This window comes from Bombus pyrosoma, linkage group LG11 (assembly GCF_014825855.1).
Source record: "Bombus pyrosoma isolate SC7728 linkage group LG11, ASM1482585v1, whole genome shotgun sequence".
In the NCBI taxonomy this organism is placed as follows: domain Eukaryota; kingdom Metazoa; phylum Arthropoda; class Insecta; order Hymenoptera; family Apidae; genus Bombus; species Bombus pyrosoma.
The window spans coordinates 5,288,227-5,310,847 of NC_057780.1; the positions used below are offsets into that span (position 1 = coordinate 5,288,227).

The 22,621-nt window shown below is 31.0% G+C and overlaps 4 protein-coding genes across 18 annotated transcripts; 3 read left to right on the forward strand and 1 right to left on the reverse strand.

Moving 5' to 3' along the window:
- The first annotated feature begins 261 nt into the window (after positions 1-261).
- LOC122572936 (zinc finger protein 665-like) lies at positions 262-14,564 on the forward strand. Of its 11 annotated transcripts, none has more exons than XM_043738684.1 (12): positions 262-643; positions 1,398-1,503; positions 2,307-2,702; positions 3,931-4,433; positions 4,507-4,648; positions 4,737-5,069; positions 5,144-5,388; positions 5,618-5,883; positions 8,341-8,562; positions 10,030-10,113; positions 10,198-10,415; positions 10,934-14,564. In XM_043738684.1, exons 2-12 carry the CDS (start codon positions 1,453-1,455, stop codon positions 11,405-11,407), a joined length of 2,934 nt encoding a protein of 977 aa, XP_043594619.1. In that variant the 5' UTR covers positions 262-643; positions 1,398-1,452; the 3' UTR covers positions 11,408-14,564. The 11 variants fall into 11 exon arrangements, with proteins under 11 accessions (XP_043594619.1, XP_043594617.1, XP_043594618.1 ...); XM_043738683.1 differs by having other exon boundaries at positions 267-643; positions 2,307-2,414; positions 2,496-2,702; positions 10,030-10,415; XM_043738682.1 differs by having other exon boundaries at positions 263-643; positions 3,934-4,433; positions 10,030-10,415.
- LOC122572940 (gamma-glutamyl hydrolase-like) lies at positions 14,463-16,910 on the reverse strand. Its single transcript, XM_043738696.1, has 8 exons — positions 16,706-16,910; positions 16,043-16,145; positions 15,906-15,956; positions 15,758-15,835; positions 15,495-15,649; positions 15,316-15,422; positions 15,017-15,245; positions 14,463-14,941 (listed from the first exon to the last, which is right to left on the reverse strand). The coding sequence occupies exons 1-8, from the start codon at positions 16,815-16,817 to the stop codon at positions 14,817-14,819; spliced, it is 960 nt and encodes a 319-aa protein (XP_043594631.1). The 5' UTR covers positions 16,818-16,910; the 3' UTR covers positions 14,463-14,816.
- A 138-nt stretch (positions 16,911-17,048) lies between these two features.
- On the forward strand, positions 17,049-21,198 carry LOC122572941. Of its 5 annotated transcripts, none has more exons than XM_043738699.1 (6): positions 17,049-17,999; positions 18,181-18,281; positions 18,447-18,717; positions 19,744-20,155; positions 20,556-20,730; positions 20,898-21,198. In XM_043738699.1, the coding sequence occupies exons 3-6, from the start codon at positions 18,538-18,540 to the stop codon at positions 21,037-21,039; spliced, it is 909 nt and encodes a 302-aa protein (XP_043594634.1). In that variant the 5' UTR covers positions 17,049-17,999; positions 18,181-18,281; positions 18,447-18,537; the 3' UTR covers positions 21,040-21,198. The 5 variants fall into 5 exon arrangements, with proteins under 5 accessions (XP_043594634.1, XP_043594636.1, XP_043594632.1 ...); XM_043738701.1 differs by having other exon boundaries at positions 17,049-17,798; positions 17,893-17,975; positions 18,181-18,717; XM_043738697.1 differs by having other exon boundaries at positions 17,049-18,370.
- Positions 21,199-21,386: 188 nt separating this feature from the next.
- Positions 21,387-22,576, forward strand: LOC122572942 (NHP2-like protein 1). The gene is made up of 2 exons (XM_043738702.1): positions 21,387-21,543; positions 21,767-22,576. Exons 1-2 carry the CDS (start codon positions 21,541-21,543, stop codon positions 22,145-22,147), a joined length of 384 nt encoding a protein of 127 aa, XP_043594637.1. The 5' UTR covers positions 21,387-21,540; the 3' UTR covers positions 22,148-22,576.
- The last annotated feature ends 45 nt before the right edge of the window (positions 22,577-22,621 follow it).

A 22,621-nucleotide genomic window follows, 5' to 3' on the forward strand; every position in this document is an offset into this window, starting at 1 on the left:
AATTATTCACACATTTTAGATTTCGATGTTTCTAATTTGGCGGGTTGTAACACAGGAAGTAATAAAACGGCGCGCGCACCCGGATGCTGCGCGCGCATACTGAATGAACTAACAAAGAACACTTGACAAATTTCATATTGCCATATTAACAATTAGGCGGTTTATTTCCAGAAAATTTCGTTGGAAATTTGTTTTTCGCTATGGCAAGTTTATTTATCGGGTGATTTTTTCATAGAAATCGATGAAAAACTAATCGACTAAATGATGCACCAAACGCGTAAGTTCCTGCGGGGTGGGCGAGGGACGCCATGACAGTCGTCGTATTTTCTGTTAACCGCGAGCACGTATGCCCTTGCCAGCGTTTTCGTGAAATTGTTGCGCAGGTTGCTGTCTATCTGGATCAAAATTGGCAAGCTCGTTTCCTGAATTTCGCAGACTTTCCTTGGAATATATTGTGGAGGTGGAGGGCGAGGGCGCGTGGCCATTATCAGGGATTTGCTTGTGGGTACCCGTGGCGAGGTGAGACGTCGAGAGGCGGCGAAAGGCGTCCCCCCCTGCGTCGGGACGCGCGTCTCCCTGCATACGAGACGGCCTAGGGCCGACCAAGCGAGATGCCAGAACCGCCGACGGCACCGTACACCACGTGAGTCCACCCTCCGAGCACTCTTGATTATCGCTTCGGCCCTCTTCAACGGTTTCTAGAAATCCCCTTGCCCCCGTATCCCGAGGAACCTCCATCTTGTAGCCTCTTGTCCTCGTTCTACGAGTCACGATAATTGACGCGTCATATGCCTGAGACACCAGAAGATGGTGCCCGTGAACCCTCTGTTAACTGCGAGGGGATCTGCGGCGAGTCCTGGCAAATGTGGAAATATATCTGCGTACTCATTCGAGCCGTTTGTACTTACGCCTAACATTATACCATTTCACTCTATCAGCCTTTGTCGCCTTCAAAAGATGGTATTGGATGACTCACCCTTTCCCGCTCACTCGACAAAGAACTCTTAAATATCTGTGAGGTTAAATTAACTACTTTTCTTCTTTTTGTAACGTGTCGATACTTTTTTCACGATATTAACCTATCCATAGGAGCATTATATAATAATAAGTATCCGCCCAATGCTGTCTCGAGTTCATTGTATTTAGAAAGAGTTATTTCTCTTATTGATATTAAACCAATTGATTTCGAGGTTAAATCACAAGGTTTATTTTACTAGTCAGTTCCAATGGTGCAAAGGGCAATATAACTACTTTACTAATTATATATCATATCGTTATCATAATAATACTGATTTCATTAATTTTATTCACTTTACAAGTAATGAATATACGTTATCAGATATTGTAGAATATTAGGAATTTAGGCAAGAAATAATTTTAATTAAATTATTTTGCAGGATGAGAAATGAAATATATCAAAAACGTTTAATTAGTATCCTTCAGTGAATAAAGATGAACAGTGAGCAGCATGCATTGCCAGCGACTACGCAGGCACAACAAGAGGTAAGACCATTTTCAACTGATATGGGCTATTTACCAAACCACAAATGCGCAACTGATATATTAAATACTACATTTTGAAAATATTATGTAATAAATTGAGAAATCCCTGTTCATTGAAATATGTATATGTATTCCCTTTATAAATTCTTCAACAATACTTACTATTATTTCAATGCATTAATTTTTTTTTAGAACTCTGTTATACCTGCTTATTCTTTTGTGCAGTTTTACATAAAATTTATGTTTGGCAGTAGGAAATAAAATTTTTTGTGTATGATGAAATTTTGTATAAAACTTTATACTTCTCCTTTTTTTAAGTTTTGCTGCTTGTAGTAAATTTAAATAAAGTAGCTTTTGCTTGAATATTTTGTATTTATCAGCTTGTTCTTTTTGCAATATAGGTATTTATAAAGCATATTCTTATGTATGTTAAAAGAAATAAATTTTCCCAAATATGTGTATATAGTGTATAGTATTTATAATTTTCATTATAGTGTAATTCACGTTACACTGTAATATTGGATATAAATGTATAAGCTTTTAACTGTAAAGTATATATTTTGTATAATTTTAGATTTAGGTATAGCTATACTTTAATTTTTGCTCAAATATGAATTTTGTATATAAATATTAATAAAATCTTGGCTATGATTGCACGAATGTATTACAAATTAATTTATAGCTTTTGTAATGCTAGAAAAAGGAATTTGAAAACTAGCGCATTTGTTGATTGGATTTGAGCCTGATGCATGCTGCTGCATGCTCTATCAATGTTGTACAAATGTTTGAATGTATATCGGTAGGATGTAAACGCGGGTCAAAGTGGTCGTCCTTCATACCCAGGTGGTTTGGCTACAACAACCAGTCTTGGCAATGTAGGGAGTACCCCGCATTCATCCGCGGACCTGCGTGTAGGTACAGCCGTAGCGTTAGCCTCCTCGGTAGCTAAATATTGGGTCCTCACCAATCTCTTTCCTGGACCGCTACCTCAGGTCTCAGTCTATCATCATTCCCACCACAACTCCTCACATAGGAGTAGTGGAGGTGGAGAGGCATCTTCCAAAGAGCCAGCCTCTTCATTGAACCAAGAAATGGCGTTGACTTCCAGTTCGCATCATCAGTCAACACCTACACACCATCATCACCAACCTTCAGTTAGCAGTAGCAGTCATCATAGTTCTTTACAACCAAATTCACAGGTTTGTTTACTTAGAGGTATGCGATGATTAGTTATTGAGTGTAGCTTATAAATGACACAGGTTTAGTATCTGCGTTTGCAGGAATTGTGGTAATATACTGTATTGTATGTAATCTCATATAAGTGTGAGTAGATAACAAAGTTATGTCTTGTAATACATACACATGGAATGCTTGCAGTTTCACATTTATAATTTGAAGTATTGCTTCTATCACAGTTTTTTTGTTCCCATTTTTTAATTTATTATGTATAATTGTATGTTAATTGTAATTATATATGTATAATATATATATATAGAGTGTATCTCATTTATCTGGGAACGTGCATATGTCTCGAAAATTGTGAATAATACGGAAAAATGTTTGAAACAAATGTTGTACTATGTGAAGCAGGATATGTCATACCGATATTTATTTTATCTTGCAATAATTTCGAAAAGACCTATAAATGTCACATTTATATTTTTAAATGGATATTATACTTTTTTATTCTATATTCTTATAATCAACAACGATAAGTTCTTGAAACGCTACTTACTTATATGTTTCGTATAAACCACTATCGAGATATTAATTCTTAAGAAGGATGGAAAGTTGTAGCCTTTTCAATGGTAAATAAGTAGAAAGAAAATTACACACACACATAATCGGCTCTTTTTAGAGCCACCATGATGTACGAAGTCCGACCGAGCAACCTCCCCGTGGTGTACATTGGATAACGCCAATGCCGGCGGCATATCAAATTTGAAATTTAATATCCCGATATTATGTGATTTATGCGAAAAGTACAAGTAAACAGTGTTTTGAAAATTTTTCTATAATGGCTACAATAATATGGAATAAAAAGGATGTTGTTACTATTTAAGACAGTTAAATTATAAACATGACCTTTATAAGGTTTCTCTAAGGCTATTGCAAGATAAAATGAATATCAGTATGATATGTCTCCTTTGGCATCGTACAATATTTGTTCCAAACATTTTTCTGTATCATATATAGTTTTTCAGATATTTAAACGTTTCCAGATAAATGGAATACACTGTATATAAATAACTGATACTGTGTTTCTAACTGTTATTTTTTTTCTAATTTGCAATATGCTAAAAAAACAAAGAGCATAAAATATGTTATTATTAATTTGATGATACTTTCAATTATCTAATTGTTATAGCTATAGTTTAGTTATACTGAAAAAAAATGTAGTGATATTTTTTTTTATATTTTATTTAGCAGATACCAGTTTCTCTACCAGGCCTTAATTTAGACGGGGCACATATACCTGCCAGCGTCAGTCATTTACAAGCAGCACATGCACAAATGCAACAAATGCAGGCAGCACAACAACAACAGCTGCAACAGCAGCAGCCCCAACAACAACAGCAGCAGCAGCAACAACAATCTCACCATCAGATGCAAAATCATCAAAACGCTCAGAACAGTGGACCAACTGCACATAATCAAAACGCACAGAGAGATGATAACAAGGTGAAAGATGAAAGTGGAAGTTGCACAACTGAACGTTGCAGTGACAATCAAGTTCACTGTCAAGTTCAATGTGACCTTCAATTACAAACATCTCAAGATTTACAACAAAGTCTTATGCAGCAGCAGCAACAACAGCAGCAACAAATTGGTGTAAACATAAGCGGAAATTCATCGAGTGAAGGCGGAAGTCAAAATAATACAGAAAAGCCTGAAAAGGAGAAAGAATTGCGTCAGCTAAATATGACGCAGTACGTTCACACAGTTTATATATCTATTACGTTCGATAATTTTTCGATAAATGGTGTTATAATTTTTGTACAGATTCCAAGTGCCAGATTTAAAACCAGGAGGTCATATGATGGATGTAAGAACAGCTGATGGATCAGTCGTGAAGATTAGCGCTGGGAATGAGCAAGATTTAGCAAAAACACTTGGTGTTGAAATGGTGCAAAATATGTACAAGGTGAGAGTTAATGTAACGCATTATAATAGATAATATATATAAAACAATTTTTAACGTATAATTATAAAATTTGTATTACATTCTGCAGGTAAATGTTGAGGACATTAATCAGCTTTTAGCATATCATGAAGTATTTGGAAAACTACAAAGTGAAATAGCAGCTGGTACAACCTTAGTTGGAAGTACAGTTCCTACTCAAACAGTTACCACTATACAAAATGGGACTCCAATTGTACAACAAGTTCAATTAAATAAGTTTGATATTAAGTCAAGCGATAGCGAAGCTACACCAGGAACAAGCGGTTCGCCTATATCAGCGGGAAGTCATTCATGTGAAATATGTGGAAAAATTTTTCAGTTTCGCTATCAGCTTATCGTTCATCGTAGATATCATACGGAAAGGAAACCTTTTACTTGTCAGGTATATAATACGTGTTTTCATATTTTATCTTATATTTAATTTTTATTAAATATATATGAATTTCTTGTTTGTAGGTGTGTGGCAAGGCCTTCTTAAATGCAAATGATTTGACACGGCATGGGAAGTGTCACCTAGGTGGATCCATGTTTACTTGTACAGTTTGTTTTCATGTATTTGCAAATGCACCCTCTTTGGAACGTCATATGAAGCGACACGCTACCGATAAACCGTATAATTGTTCCGTATGTGGAAAAAGTTTTGCAAGAAAGGAACATTTGGATAATCATATGCGTTGTCATACTGGGGAAACACCTTATAGGTAAATTCACTTATACTATTTCACTAAAATTTCAAAAATTCATAAAGATTACTGTAGAAGATATATTAGCATTTCTAATTTTTAATTAATGAGTAATTATATTTTGTTTTTAGGATTTTAATAATATTAGTATTATTTTTATAATTATTGTTTCAAATATATATAAAATTTTAAAATATTTATTAAGTAAAATCACGATTAAAAATAATTCTATTATTTTATATTTTAGGTGCCAGTACTGTTCAAAGACGTTTACCAGGAAGGAACATATGGTAAATCATGTTCGCAAACATACGGGTGATACACCTCATCGATGTGATATTTGTAAAAAGAGCTTTACCCGCAAAGAACATTTTATGAACCATGTTATGTGGCACACGGGAGAAACTCCTCATCATTGTCAAGCTTGTGGCAAGAAATATACACGTAAAGAACATCTCGCAAATCATATGCGTTCACATACCAATGATACACCGTTTCGCTGTGAAATATGCGGTAAGTACTCTATTTTTCCAATAATTCCTGTAGCGTAAAGTATTACACGCATAAAGTATACGAGTACTCGTTATATAAAATCATTAAGATAACATCTAAAGTGAGCCATTCTTTCCATTTCAAGATCACTTTCTTCATCTCTCACTAATTTAAACTTAATATATTTGTTATGCTAATAATGGTAATAAATAACGAATAATAAACAGATATTTAATTATAGAAGTTTAATATTTTTTTAATTAGTCACTAAAGAAAGTAATCTATACAGATAAAATAATAATGTAATTGAAATATAATATAAATGGGACGATTCCAGAATATTTAAAAAATTAATATATTAATGATAAAAGATCATATGTGTTGTAGTTGGAATAGAAGTAATGCTTGTACTACAAAAAACATTTTATGTAACACGTTATAATTGATTGAGTTTACACAATCTACATCTTTTTTATAGTATTTGAGATATTTTGAAGGTAAGTTATATTTTAACTGTTACACATTGATTGACAATAAAATATTTTACATCTGACATATATTTCTCATGGTTTTTATTTAGTATTAAAATTAATTATATATCTTTGAATTAGAATGAGGAAAAATAGGAAACTTACTACACAAATAATTTTCAGAACTTATATCTATCCTTCTTAATATTAGCATTAATTTAATTATTCATTTAACCGTTCATTTATATATTTCTTATTCAGAAGGAATTATACAATATTTTTTATGAAAAATTATTTAACACCTTTCATTTTAATACAATATTTTAAATTGCTTTCATATATTTATACATTTAGAAAAAGATATGAAGCAACATTAGATTTCATATAATGTAGCACTTTCTTAAAAATATATTTTATTCGGTGTTTTTAAAGCTAAGTAAATTAATAATATTACTTCAATTTAAAAAATTTAGTATGAATGTTTTTTATAAATATATTAAATACAATAAAAAGATATTTGAAGGTTAGGAGATATGAAATAAAATTCGTGAGAATTAATCGCGCATTGTGTCTAGCTATCTCCTGCCACAGGTTGCGCGCATTCCTTTGCAGAAACGTCTTTCTAACCTTCGAATTATCAGTGAGTTCGACCATCGTATATTATTTTTTTTTTTTTTGTAGCATTGCTATCAGTGACGGGTCACTTACCGTCGTTTCATGCATCCACACTTTACCACATTCTTCGATGTCACGACTTATTTCATAAATCTAAGCGGTTGGTATGCATATTGAGAGCACTTTTCTTTATCAATAGGTCGCAACAATATTTATTCGAAATATTCGAGTATAATGTGTTTATCTATTTAATTTCAATTTTATTTATTTTAATTTTATCCATATTAATTTAATCCAATTGATTTATTTTAATAATTAGTAATTAAAACAAAATTAATTTCTATTTTTAAAGTATATACAAATCCAAATATTAAGATGTGGCTTTTAAAAATTTGAAGTTTATGCCTATTATTTACTTTATTTACACGTATATTTTGCTTTTTTAATACATTCTTATAAATTAGCCCAGAATGTTACTGTCCATAATTATGTTTTGCAATTAAATTATAATGATTTGGATATTATTAAAAATTTCTTATTTAGTAATTAATCATTTTTATTTAGAAAGTAGAATAAAAATTCGTTTTTGATATGTGGGAATAGTAATTTTGCAGTGCCCCACGTGTATTTAACTATTTTGTAGAATAATATTAATTATGAATAAGGGCATGAAATTTAATGTTAAATCTATATCTTACAAGGACGATATTTTTTTATTTGATTACAAAAATTCCCCATTTATACGACTGTTACGAAGGTATTTATAGATATCGTGGGTATTACCTTTACAGTTCGTGTTACTTCGATATTCATACCAATATTGACACGAATATATTTCGTTACCAAAAAATTTAAATACTTCTTTTCGTATCAAAACAAGAAATTTAGTTGAGCAAATTGTATTTTGGAAGAAACTGCATTGAAATTTGTTATTGGTATTGTGCAGTGCCTGGTTTATTCCGCAAATTAATAAGATTAGTACGCGTGTATTGAAATGCATAAGGATTAAGTATCTCTAATGAGAAATTTTTAAAAATATGATAGTATTACAGTTTATCATTATCTCTTTGATGATAGATGTCTCGCAAATTAATTTTTACTTTGAGTCTTTAAGCAATAATCTCTCATGTATTAAATATATGAAAAAATTAAGCTGTTACTTTGGTTCTCTACCATGAGAAATCAGATAAAATAAATTATTCAAAACATTTTGATGATCCAAATCAGCATCTCATTATAACCCAATTTAATCATCATCTTGGAATCGTCCCATAATGTGTTATACATGACATGTCAATGGCAGTTTAATTACAGATCCGTTTGATACTACAGTATAATCAAAGCATTGGTCTTTTGTTTTTCTTTTTTTGGTTGTTTACCGCTGCGAATACAGGTAAGTCGTTTACAAGAAAGGAGCACTTCACGAACCACATAATGTGGCACACGGGTGAGACGCCGCACCGCTGTGATTTCTGCTCGAAGACATTCACGCGAAAGGAGCATCTTTTGAACCACGTTCGCCAGCACACGGGTGAGTCTCCACACCGATGCGGCTTCTGCTCCAAATCGTTCACCAGAAAGGAACACCTTGTTAACCACATCCGCCAACACACAGGTGAGAGCGGTTGGCAGATATCCACTTCACAAACAACCAATTGTGATATTTGTCTCTAAGAGTAGTAGTTTTATATGTGAATAGAGAAATCATATTTAGTTAAGAAATACGAATCTAGGTACTTACTATATCACTGAGTCACCACATTCATGTAACGTATTATGTAACACGCATTACACCAAGAAATCGTTCACTTCTTTGTCCAAATCTGAATCGATCCATTGTTTCATCACTTACATAAAAAATGATCATTTAAGTGCATATTGTTTCCAAACACGCGTACACGCACATCATTCGGTTTTGCTTCTACCCAATGTTTAACTATGATTTGCATACTTGCATGTGGAAAAAGATAAATGTATAGGTGTACATATCTTCATTTCTTTTTTAATTTTGTTTTTATTTCTTTTTCTTTTTGTTGCCTTTTGTTCAGCCTTTTTTTTACTCTTTTTTTAATTAATAGTACATTGTTTATGACGATGTACCGAGGGATAATGCGTTCGCCATTCGTGCATAACAGTTCACATTATGTCCAACTAGCAATTAGTTTAACTGATCACAATTACCCCGTTTCATCATCAGATCCTATAGAGACATTTACTGTTCTGCCTAATACACCGCTCTCATATATGCTTCTTATTAACTATTTCAGAGCCTTCTCGCTAAATGAAACGTTCTCATAATGTCTCTGCGTTGTAGAAACGTTTCCTTATTCGACTTATTATCGCTCTCTTTTTTTGTTCGAGACATGTACATAATTCCATTCTCATTTTTATTTCATTTCATTTCATTCTATAGCAAAATTCGTTAATGAGATTTCGTTTAATGTAGAGAAGATTTATAGTTATAGAATAGTGATTTTTACTTTTCTTTTCTTTTCTTTCTATTTCGTTTGATGGTAATGATATATATATATATATATATAACATTTTCATTGAATATTTATCATTGTCCGGATCTGATTTTTCATCGATGTAACGTAGAAAATGGCAAGATCAAAAATTGATTTCATAGATGTAAGAATAACTAGCATTGATAATATAGATATTATCAAGACGTAATGCAAAAATTGAGTGAAGCTCTCACAAACATTTAAATCTCAGTATGAAAACAGTATATCCAGTAAATCAGTCATTTATATATAGTGTCCGTCCTAAAACCCTTTCCTCTAAATGATATCTACATATTCTACGAATTAAATATAAGAAAAAAATACGATATTGAAATACAGATAAATATTTTATTAAGAAGTTATAAAAAGATACAGAATAACAACAAAATAAACGCGAGAGATTTAAGACTTGATCACCGTGGTATGTAAAATAGCAATATGTACTTTTAATGTACATCCCCGTATGTTGCATCAAAGAAAATCTGTCGAAACTAAAGTCAAATCGTGTAATGACGATTTAATGATGATTGATTGGGGAAATAAATGTCGCGATATCGTTGGTTAATGTTGCGCAGGAGAGACGCCCTTCCGCTGTCAGTACTGTCCGAAAGCATTTACGCGGAAGGATCATCTGGTGAACCATGTCAGACAACACACGGGTGAGTCACCGCACAAGTGCCAGTATTGCACCAAATCCTTCACGAGGAAGGAACATTTGACAAATCACGTGCGTCAACACACAGGCGAATCGCCACACCGATGCCACTTCTGCTCCAAGTCATTTACTCGTAAGGAGCATTTGACGAATCATGTGCGAATCCACACTGGTGAATCACCTCATAGGTGTGAATTCTGTCAGAGAACGTTCACCAGGAAAGAACATCTAAATAATCATCTCCGTCAGCATACCGGAGATTCATCGCACTGCTGCAACGTGTGCTCGAAACCATTTACAAGAAAGGTAGATTCAAGTTATGAATATATTTATTTCAGATGAAAGACATATAATAGAATTATAGAATGGATTTTTTGTATGATTGTTAAGCTGCTCCTCATTGAAGCAACAATGATAAACTTTTATTGCCTATTTTATCTACGTCGAAGCATATCGAATCATAAAAACATTTGGATTTTGTTTCGGTTTCGAATTGACACCTGTTCTTAACAACTGCGTTGTAAAATAGTTGACAAACTGTACACACTGAAAGGGTATTTGTCATGATGTCTTTTACTTTTGTTTGATCTTTGCTGCTTTGAAGGAATATAGGCAATGAGTAGCTCTTTTTGTTACTATAATTCGCCAGAAACATGAAGAAACAATTGAGCAACAATCAACAACTTCTTCAAAAGACATCGACTAAAAATGCCTTCGTTGTTGTTAGTAAGGACACAGCTTAACAATTGATTTTTTGATTGAGTTTTTTAATTACCGATAATATAAAAAATTCTAATGAAAATATCCTCAATTTTCTGTTACAGGAACATCTCGTAAATCATATGCGATGTCATACTGGTGAACGTCCATTTGTATGCACAGAATGTGGCAAAAGCTTCCCTTTAAAGGGTAATCTACTTTTCCACATGCGTTCGCACAATAAAGGCAGCAACGCCGAGAGACCGTACCGTTGCGATCTTTGTCCAAAAGACTTTATGTGCAAAGGACATTTAGTGTCTCATAGACGATCACATTCGGACGAGCGACCACATAGCTGTCCAGATTGCGGGAAAACTTTCGTTGAAAAGGGCAATATGCTGAGACACTTGAGAAAACACGCAGCGGAAGGTCCGCCAACACAAGTCAGCACACCCTCTGCTATTCCTCAATCCGGTGTTCTGCCCATTCCGGCGGCAGCAGTTCTGGTCGGCCATCCTTTGGCACCCCCTGCACCACCCGTAGTTCCACAACACACCGTAGTTGTGCCTACTCCTCCGGGTGTACTGACCTCCTACTAAACCAAATGAAGAGAGCAAACACGTGAAGGAAAAACAGAAAAGCATTTTTTCATAAGGAGAAGAAAAAGTGAGTGTATACATGATGAATGTTGTGTTTGTTGACCAATGAAAGTGCGCCGTTAAGTTGTTTTCCTTCTTTTTTCTTGTTCGTCTGCTCTTTTCTCAGAAGAGAAAGAAGAAAAAGACTGTTGAAACTTGCAGTTTCTACAGGCACAGAAGTGAGTTAATTGATAAAGTGTTGTTATGGAAAGATCGTTGTGAATTGTCGTGACTGCAGCGCCCTATTGTTCACATTTCGAACCTGTCCTCGTCGTAATGCTCTCTGTAGCTACGTATGAAAAAAACGAGAAGGTTTTATAATATGAACTTCATCAGTTTTGAACAATTAATCGTGCTGCTATGATCGATAGCAGCGTATTATCCAAAGTTTGAATTACTTTGTTTCCGTCTATTTTCTTCTCCTTTTCTTTTTCTTCTCTTCTTTTTTATATAATAACTTTTAATAGATCGTTTATCAAGGGGAAAATATTTGATATGTGTTATGGAGTTAAAAATATAAAATCGATAATAATCGCGAACCCTGCGATTCGATGATGGGCACACATAACTTCGCTATTAATTCGATTACGATTAGAAAGTAATTGCGGTAACAATATGACGCTGTATTAGTTTTATGCAATAATTTCGTATAAAAAAAAGAGTAACGAAATTAATGTATTTGCTAATTAAAAAGAACAAAATTTAGCGTGATGTAATGTAATGTACGTACGACATACCTCTGAAATAATGATGTAATCATAATTTAAAAAATTTATCGAGTAGTTTGCTTGGAGTACAAAATGTATTTGTAATTCGAATTATATTCGGTTTTTATCATTTTTGTCACAATTTTATCAAATTGCTCTGCTTGAGCTGAAATAAGAAAAAAGAAATGGTTATCCAAAATAATCATAAAATGTAGTAGCAATTATATTTTCGTCCGTCACGTTGTTCAGCGCCACAAAATTTTTTACGTTAATTATCGCTATTACTCATACAATAAAAGAATTAAGAATATTTTATCGATTTGTTCCACAAAATTATACTTTTTTTTTCTGTTTCTTTCTTTAGAAAAAAAAATAAGTTCGCTTTCTATATAAAATTGACTTAGAGATAAAAAAAGAATTCTATATAAAATCTAATATCCTAAGAATAAATATACATTTTATTACTTGCGTAAAAAAATTCTGCATAAACGTGACTGAGAAAGATACTACATATTATAGTAATGGATCATTTTCGACTTACTTAGATAATTACATTTATTTTAATTGGCGTGTAGTTTACTTTAGCGAGTTTACTTTACTTGCGAGGAATTATATATCAAAGAAATATTTAAAAAAACGATTTATGTTCTTTAATACGGACCCGAATGTCGAATTAAAAGCGTCGCATTAGTTGTCCGTTTTAGTTGTAGTCATTGTTTTCTTCTCCTTTTAACTTTTCTTTTTGTTTAATCGTAATTATTATAATGGAGTGCAATATAGTTTTGCCGATTTCACTTAAGCGTTTATCCGCAGCGAAATGAACTGTTACTACACCAGATTTTAAATAATGAAAAAGCTAAGGAAGCAAAGAAAGATAAAAAGTGAACAGACGATAGCAATTCAACACTTTTTTTTATTTGTAGTATATAGGAACGATACTGAATTATTTTGATTTTTAAAATTAATTTTAAACGATTAACGCTATTTACGTTTCATCTAGTTTGGAAAGGAAAAATATTATTAACTCTAGCGATCTTGTAAGGCCATGTATTTCGTATTTACGATTAAGGGTAAAAGATAAAAGTATCGTAAGCTTGGTTCTGCGACAACATTGTTTAGTGTTATAAGTTACCTAGATATATATCGCATATTTAAAAGAGTATTCAATATAACAATATGTATGATCAGTTTGTAAAACGTAAAACGCAGAAAAAGAATCCACAATTGCATGTTAACGATTGCTGCAGTACCAGGTTTACCTTAATTATGTATAATATTATAATAATAACAACTATTGAATATAGACACGAGAAAGATGATAAATTTATTAACACGCGTGCATGCGTCACGTGGAGTGTACGACAATGTTCATCACTCCGTAGAAGTCTAGATTAATATATTACGATAAATATATCTAAGTATATCCAAACAGTTAGATATCTCGTACTATTTAAAGAAAAAAGAAAGAAAAAAAATAATAAGGGGAAAATTAATAAATGCCGCAGGTTCACTTTATGAGTGACACACGAAATGTATGTTACATATGGAGCGTAAAATTCTCACATTATATTCGCGTAGAAAAAGAAAAAGAGATATATAGAGAAATGGAAATAAGAAGGAAACACGTAAAGATACATCTAGAAAGGAAAGACAAATATATATGTATAATATATATTGCTGATGCTTATATACATTATGTATATATATGTTGTACGCGACACGAAAACAGAAAAAGGAAGAAAACTATGATGCCGTATCGGAGTCACTTGATACAAATAATATTTCCGACGATATTACGCAATATATTCGTGGCATCGCTCCTTGTAATTTGCTAAAAAATCTAACAAGGAATAAATAGAAATAATGTTTATATGAATTATTATTATTATCTTATTATTGTATTATTATTATTATTATTATTATTATTATTATTATTATTATTATTATTATTATTATTATTATTATTGATAATATTATACGTTACAAGAATAAAATTAAGAGTTGATTCATGCTTTTAAGAGATTTAGTTTCATGCTTGTTTTAAAAAATAGCAAGCAAGTATCAGATCCAACCAATTCCCTTTAAATCGAAGCGACTTTACAAAGATATCAAATAGAAAACAGTAAAATGCTAAACGCTATTTTACTTTCTTAATAAGAATCGTAACCAGTCAGATTTGTGTATAATTTTTAATAAAATTTCTATCTACGTGAGCTTATCTTTTTCGGCAATAGCAGTCGTTTAAATGAGAACGCTTCGGTTCGAAGTGAAATACGATGGTGAAGGAAAGAATTCAAAATATGGTTTACTTTAGATAGAAGGAAATATGTATAGAACTTTATTATGCACCATTGTAATATTATGTATCCCAGTTATGACACAATATACACTGGTGTTATGTTAAATGTGAACACTATGTGTCCTGTTTTACATGTAATGATCTCCCATGCTTTAATTCTATTTTGAATAAAATTTTCAGCATAAATTAAAGATTTAGTGATAATAGAATCGGTCTGTAATACATTTACATTCATTTTAAAAAATTTAGCATTCCTTTTAATATCTACAGAATATATAACAAAATAATAATTAGTAACAGTATACAATAAAATTATCAGACCGAGAACTAACTAAACAAATATCAACAGATCATAATATATCTATTAATCAAATATGTAAGATTGCATGAAATCAGAGTTATCCAATGCACTGTAAGTTGGTGAGTAATTATAAATTAACTTCTTAGCTTCTTCAGTATTGTTTTTAAATTTATGATGATTCTTACGCGCTGCAAACAAAATAATTTTAGTTCGTATTGATTTCAGATATAAGATATAAAAATCTTCAAAAAGGACAGATGTACCTTCGTTAACGAAAAAATTAGCAAAATATTGTGCAATTTTAATAGCATTTTCTCCATGTGGAATATTTTTCCCGAGTTCCCATTCGTATAAATTTTTCTCTGGATGAAATTGCAAGCCGTAAAAAGGATAAGTGATGTGTTCCAGCGAAGAAATGAATTCAAGATTGTTTAAATCATGATTCAAAGACAGTATTCGAAATTTATCTCTTACTTTAACATGTTGTAAACCCTGCAAATCCGTTAATAAGAATCATGATCTTCAGAGATATATTATTGTAAAACAAATGAATATATCTTACCTTTTTCGTAACACAATATTGGTGCTGATTTGATGTCACACTCTTAGTTTCCAATATGTTTTTAACATTATTTGAAATACTAGAAAACATCCTGCTATTTTTGTAATCTAAAATATACAAAGAAAATTAGATTTTTGTTTTAAGAAACTGGTTAAAAAGGTGACATTTGAATGATGAACCTGATGTAAATTCCAACTTGAGTGCTAGTTTCGTTGCATTGCAGCGTGACCTATGATTAATACGCTCAGCAACAACATACGTTAACAACTCAAATCCTAAACATATTCCAAGTATGGGAAAATAATCTTTTTCTTTATTCATTCTTTTTGCAATTCTGTAAACGAATTCAAAACAATTAAGAAAATTTGTCATACCATGATTAAGCAAAAGATACTCCTATATTGTTTCGAGTGATGAAACTATTTTTATATAATTCTATTACTTGTAAATTTTATATCCTGCATCTGCATACCCCTCACTGTTGTTACTCAAAGACGCAGATCCACCAGGCCATAGAACTCTATAAGAAATGATATAATATATATATTATAATTTATATATTTTTCTATTTTTTCAATCTTTCATCTTACCCATTTATTTTAGATAAAATATTTTCATAATACTGTTCATTCTTTCCAATCCTAAAGAAGAGCATTTTTTTAGTATAATTACGTGTATATTACAGTGATAATTCAATCTATTATTTATTATAACGTTACAAACTTACCAAATTGGAATAACTCTGGCACCGGCTCCTTCAATAAATTTTACATATGATGCAGCAATATAACTTTTGGAACTGTCTGAAAACTTCTCTTGTGCTAAAATACCTTTTAAACATAAGATTGAATAAAATATAAGAGAAACAATTTAGTTAACCAACGCGCTAAATAATATATTTTCATATAATCGCAATAAACTAATATTGTTTGAATAAAAAATAAAATTCGCGCTTTGTTTATATTACTAGACGAGTCAGACTAATTTTAGAAACAGAATATTTGCAATTTTTCTTACTAACTCGCGGAAAAGAAAAAATTAGCAAAACGTGTAACGTGAATTTTTCCTACAAACGCTTCATATAACATTCTAACTTTTTATATTCACTTGCAGATTATGTTACAACAATTTGATGGAAAAATTGAAGTCGCTCTGATTACCATCGAGTATTATCTTTATATATTACACGATCTATGGATCATGTATTACTTGAATATTAATTATTATTTATATATCTCAACCTATGATACAGTTTTTTATGTAATTTCCATATGCAAACAAATTTTTTATATAATTTCTAAAGCATTAAAAAAGAAGAAAAGTTAACATTATTGATACTTTGACATATACGTGTATATGTATATACATATATGCATAGATCAATACTTGCCAATTATTGGTCGGTTGTTTACTTCACTGTCACGAGCAAACTGTCCTAGAACGGTCGTAGATTGTAAAGTAGTAAATGCAAAAGTAATAAACGCTACCAACAATATCAACATTATAAAGTGTAGATATTTCTGAATTTCTGAAAACGCAGAAATCGATGCTCAGTTTATTACTACGTTTCCCGTTGTAGTTCCGCGCTATATAAATAACTGCCCTCTCATATACGTAATCATGGAATATCTATATATACATAATAGCATTACAGATAAGCATCGTATATATCACAAATTATCTGAAATAAGGAATTGTTATTAAATCGTAAAAGTTTACACAATTTACATAATGATATGCCTTTAGTATGTAAAATATATGCAAGAAGTTTTTTAGAGTTATTGCTCATTGCGATAAAGCACGGGAAAAGCGGACTTTTCCTAACTCCACACTCGGGTACAAACTCCCGTTGGTGGAGAACGGCCAATACTCATCAATATTTTCTTCTCCTACATCTCAGTTTGTTAATCAATCAGTCAACATTTAACCTTGTTATCTCTAAAACTCAGACAGAAAGCATCTCAGAGCGTTTTGTGTAAAGTTGTCATAAAAGCAAAAGTAAAGCATATCAAATTTGACAATAATTTTGTACTCCGTATATGGTGTTATTCTATGATAAATATTTACCCTAAAAATGTCACGACTTAAAAAAAAAAGTAACGGACATAGAAAAAGACTGTTCAGTATGCGATGAACAAGAAACTTCAGCAACTGAAAACGGCATGGAAACACATGAAAAGCTATTTACAACCGAATCAGAGTTGAATATTATCTGTAAATAATATCACGTCCAGGGCAAAAAGAAAAGAAATTATCGTTGACAGCAAAGAGTGAGACTGATGTAGAGAACCAACGTATCGAAAGTGAGCCCGATCGGATAGTTTGCAAAGAAATAGATGCAAGTCCCAAACCTGGCAGGACATCAGACGAAATTATATGAGAGTTCATCATTTTATATACATTTAGTTATAAATTAACCATTATCTAAGTTAAATCATGCAAACAATTACTTCTTTAATCACCGGTCATTTTAACCGCACACGGTAGAAATAGATATACACGAAGTGTCAATAGGTTTAGTGTTAATCCCATTATATACTTTGAATTGATATTTATATAAATATATAAATATTTCAGACAAGGAGGTGTAGGAATATTTAAAGACATTTGACGTGATCGGACTCACAGAAACATGGATAGAGGAAGACAATTGGGAAAAAGTAAAAAAAATAAATATTTCAAATGTAAAATAATTATTCTTTGAAAATTATTTATAATAAAATATTAAATTACAAATGTTTTTGAAAAGTAAAATCGTTATAAAATAATACGTTATTTCAAATATGTAATATTTCAGATAGTGTTAATTCATATTCATGTTCTGTTCTAATTCAAACTCCTAAAACTGTATTCATATCTCTCCAGGTTTGCCCTGAAGCAGATGCGCTGGAATATCGATTTCCGTGTTTTCATAGCCAGTCATTGCTTTCTACCATTTCACATATGTATAGCAAATTCATCAGTCGGTAAATCATTAACCAGAGAAAATTAATTACAAATTTTTAGGATCATGTTAAATTTCTATCTTTGGTCAACATAAATTATCGAAGATCATGTGAATTCCAATGTTTATATAAACTATTGTATAAACCATTAAAATTAAACAGTTCTATATATTGAACATTTTTCAGAAACTAACTGAGTGATATAATGAATTATTCACATTGATATATCTTCAGAAAATCTGTATGTCCAATCTAAGTCAAGAAGTTTCGTAAGGAAATGTTAGTAAATTGTACTACGAGAAATACTGGCCCTATACCAGCGTATGGTACAACGAGGTATAGTGGAGTAATTAATTTGGAGGGAAATGGCAATAAATACTTTATCAATTCTCCACGCAACGCGTATATTGGACTTTTACCACCATGCACGAAGACAGATAAGTGGTCAAAGAAATCGGTAAATAATAATCATTTATTTCAAGTTCTTTTCGAAATGCTTTTTAATAAAAGGACATAGCCGAATAAACATGGTAAAAGTGTATTTAAATCAAATTAAAATTGTCAAACGTCAATCGAAAGAGCTTCGTAGAAAATCCATTTCGACCAAGTTTTAGCACCCTACCTCTATTATTAGGGTAGTTATTGATCATGATTACAGGCTTAAACATGATTTACAGACTGTGCTTGATTTCTTTTGTTCTATCCTATAAGAAATTATGGTAAAAATTTGAGATACTGTAGCTATAGTGTTACATATCTGGGAATTTTTTAAGACCTTTTGACCTAAAATTCTATTTTTTTTAAATTAGAAAAGTTTTAAAACGCCAATTTTTTATCGAAGTTATTAAATGACAACATCTATACTTTTACAATAAAAGTGGCCTATCATATTTATTAACTCATAACTTTCTTAGATTTGTCGGAATGGTGCGTCATAGATAACAAAATTAAAAACCACTTTTTTAAAAACAACAGATTTTTTATCTTCCCGTGCATATAAAAGCGACCTATTTATACATGTATAATTGATTAAATGTGTACATCATATGAGTATTAAATACAAATATAAATAGTTTTATGTTTATGAAATGAGTAAATTTAAAAATGTTTTATCTTCTACTACCATAACCCGTGTCATCATTGATCACAAGCTTTCATATGATATACACATTATATCAATTATATAAATAGGTCACACACAATTTGGTCGAAATGGTTTTCTTTCAATCGACGTATCACAAGTTTAATTTGGTTTAGATGCATCTTTATCATGTTTATTCGGCTATGCCTCTTCTTTCTCACTGAACCCCTCCATTAATTATTAACTAAACAGAACTTCAAAATAAAAATTATATATTATCGTAATACTCGTAAGATTACTACACACAAAGATGATGGAAGCCAAAAATTTTAAAACAAGAAAGTATGTAAAAAAAAGCAACAAAAACAAAATATATCTAGCTATAAATTTACTTATGTTTAGAGAAACAATAGAACTATAGAAAAGGAAGACGGCGTGTGCAGAAATTCCACAGAATCTACTATTCTATCAATTTGTGGAACCATCAGAAAAGAAAGCAGCCATTGTACATGTAAGGACGAAGCGTCATGTATCTGCTTAGAAAACGAAAGAAAATTAAAATCATTGGGCGAAGACTGTTCAGATTGTTGCACGAATTGGAAAGAAATTCAGAAATTGACAGATACTTCTGAAACGAAATTAACAGATTCATTCGAGAGACTGCTTAATTGTGTAGAAAATAGTGGAGACACAAGCATGTATCTAGATCTATTTGAACCTCATCCTAGAGAAGAGCAGCGAATAAAAGGAAAAGATTCGGTACCGCTTGGATACAATGTGACTTTAATTCTTCCGCAATGTGTTTGCTTAAAAAGTAAATTGTTAATACTATATAGAACTTAAGAACTAAGAATCTTATTCTACATAGAACTCCATCATTAGCGGTCATTTTGAAGGCATACGATTTTTATTCGTGTCTTTTTATAAATATAGCTGTTATATATATATATATATAAAAGTGAAGTTTTTTTATTCATATTCTGCTATACTTTATTCAAATTAGAATTCATACATGAAGTTACAAGTTCCTATAAGGTACACGTACAATTACGAAACGTATCATTTTTAAATTACAAAATACCTTATATAGGTTAAATATAGTAATATATTTGTTAATATATACATTGTTTAATATTATAATTTTTAATATTACATATGCATAGCCATATATTTTTTACTATTTATTAATATTTCGAGCATGGTATATATGACAGATTATCAAAAAACCAAACAAATCGAAAATGAAAGTGAAGATACTATTCGTGATGAAAAATCTGAAACTTTAAATGACTTAATATGTGCGCCTAGTATTGTAGACCTTTCGTGGAATATAATGCAATCTGGAATGATTGAGAAAATACCAGAGAAATACACAACCAATATTTTTGAGTAAGATATTACATATTTTATCATGAAATAAAATGTTTGCATATATATATATATATATATATATATATATATATATGTATTGTTCTCTATCATGCCTATAATGTCTGACATTTCCTATGCGCACGCGTGTGGGCATGTGAATACAATTTATATATTCTAAATTGCAGGAATGAAAAGAAAGAGCCAATAGGTACAGAAGTATGTTCTGATGTCCAAAGAAACCTATGTACAGAAGGAAATTCTCAAACAACATACTGTTTACATAAAGCATTTTTGGAAAAGATAAACAAATCATATTTTTCGATGTAATTGATATAAACAGTTTATGTATAAACATAAAAGATTAATAATGTTATTTATAAAATAATATAATTTGCATTGAGATAATTATTTGGTAATAATAAAGAACTATGTATATAATACGCACATGTATATATTAATATGCATATTATACATAGGATCCACTATATAGTAACGCTTTTACAAAACGGAACAAATGATTTATTTATTCATCTAAAGAAAAAGCGATATGTCTCTTTTATATATTTTTTATATATCTGCCGATAAAAATATTATTCATCAAATACGTATCCATAAAATTGTTGAAATTACTCTTGTGATCAATTTAAATGTGACACCCCGTATAAACGAAGCCAACCGCGATTGGGCTGCCGCAGTTTAAAGCGATTATTTGAGTTCTATCCTCAGTGAAGCGATTTTTAAGCAAAAATAATCGCGGAGAGGAGCAATTAATTTCTAACAAACTATTCTTTTTAAGATATATTTAAAAACGTAATTTGATCAGCAAAAATGGTAAGTTGTTATTTATAATTCATACTTACAATTATTTGTTTTCTTTTATCCACGTGCAACCTTATAGGTTAAGTTTCACACGTGATTATTTATCAACTTTCAGTTAATATAAATGAAAATAATTATAATTATTTATATTTGTTTATATATCGATATTAAGTCAAAACATATATTTTTTCAAAAGAATATTGCTCTTTCCTAATTATTTAAATATCTTTTATAGGGAGATGAAGTTAACCCTAAAGCGTATCCTTTAGCAGACGCTACTTTGACTTCTAAAATTTTGAATTTAGTACAACAAGCTATGAATTATAAACAATTAAGGAAAGGAGCTAATGAAGCAACGAAAACATTAAATCGCGGCTTATCAGAATTTATCGTAATGGCTGCAGATGCAGAACCTCTAGAAATTTTGCTGCATTTGCCATTATTGTGCGAAGACAAAAATGTACCATATGTATTTGTTAGAAGTAAACAAGCTCTAGGTCGTGCTTGTGGTGTATCTAGGCCCGTTGTTGCTTGCTCTGTGACAGTTAACGAAGGATCACAATTAAAACCACAGATTCAGGCTATACAACAAGAGATTGAACGTCTCTTAGTTTAAATACTTTGTACCTGATTCAGAATCATTCTTTTTAAATTTAAATATAATCAAACTATCATTTCTATTTTTTACACAGAATTTTGAATAATTTCAAAAGATCGAGCCTTATATATCTTTCATGCAGTGAAATTTACATATAAGTTATCTTTATGACTGAAAAATGTTAACTAAAAAGTATTGATATACTGTCTGTATCACAATCCAAAATAAATGTTTTTTATCACATATAAAATTCATGATCTTGTATGACTTCATATTGTGTAAAAGAATAAACAACATTTCACTTAAAAAATAAAAAACCATTTCTTTTTTCTTAAATATTGTAAGCATAAAATATTGATGTATTGTATTTTTCTTTCATTATTTTGGTATATTTGCCATTTATGAGAAAAGCGCTATCAATAATAAAGTGACCACATTGTATACTTACCTACATTTACGATTTAATAACACTTAAAACCAAACTTATTTATT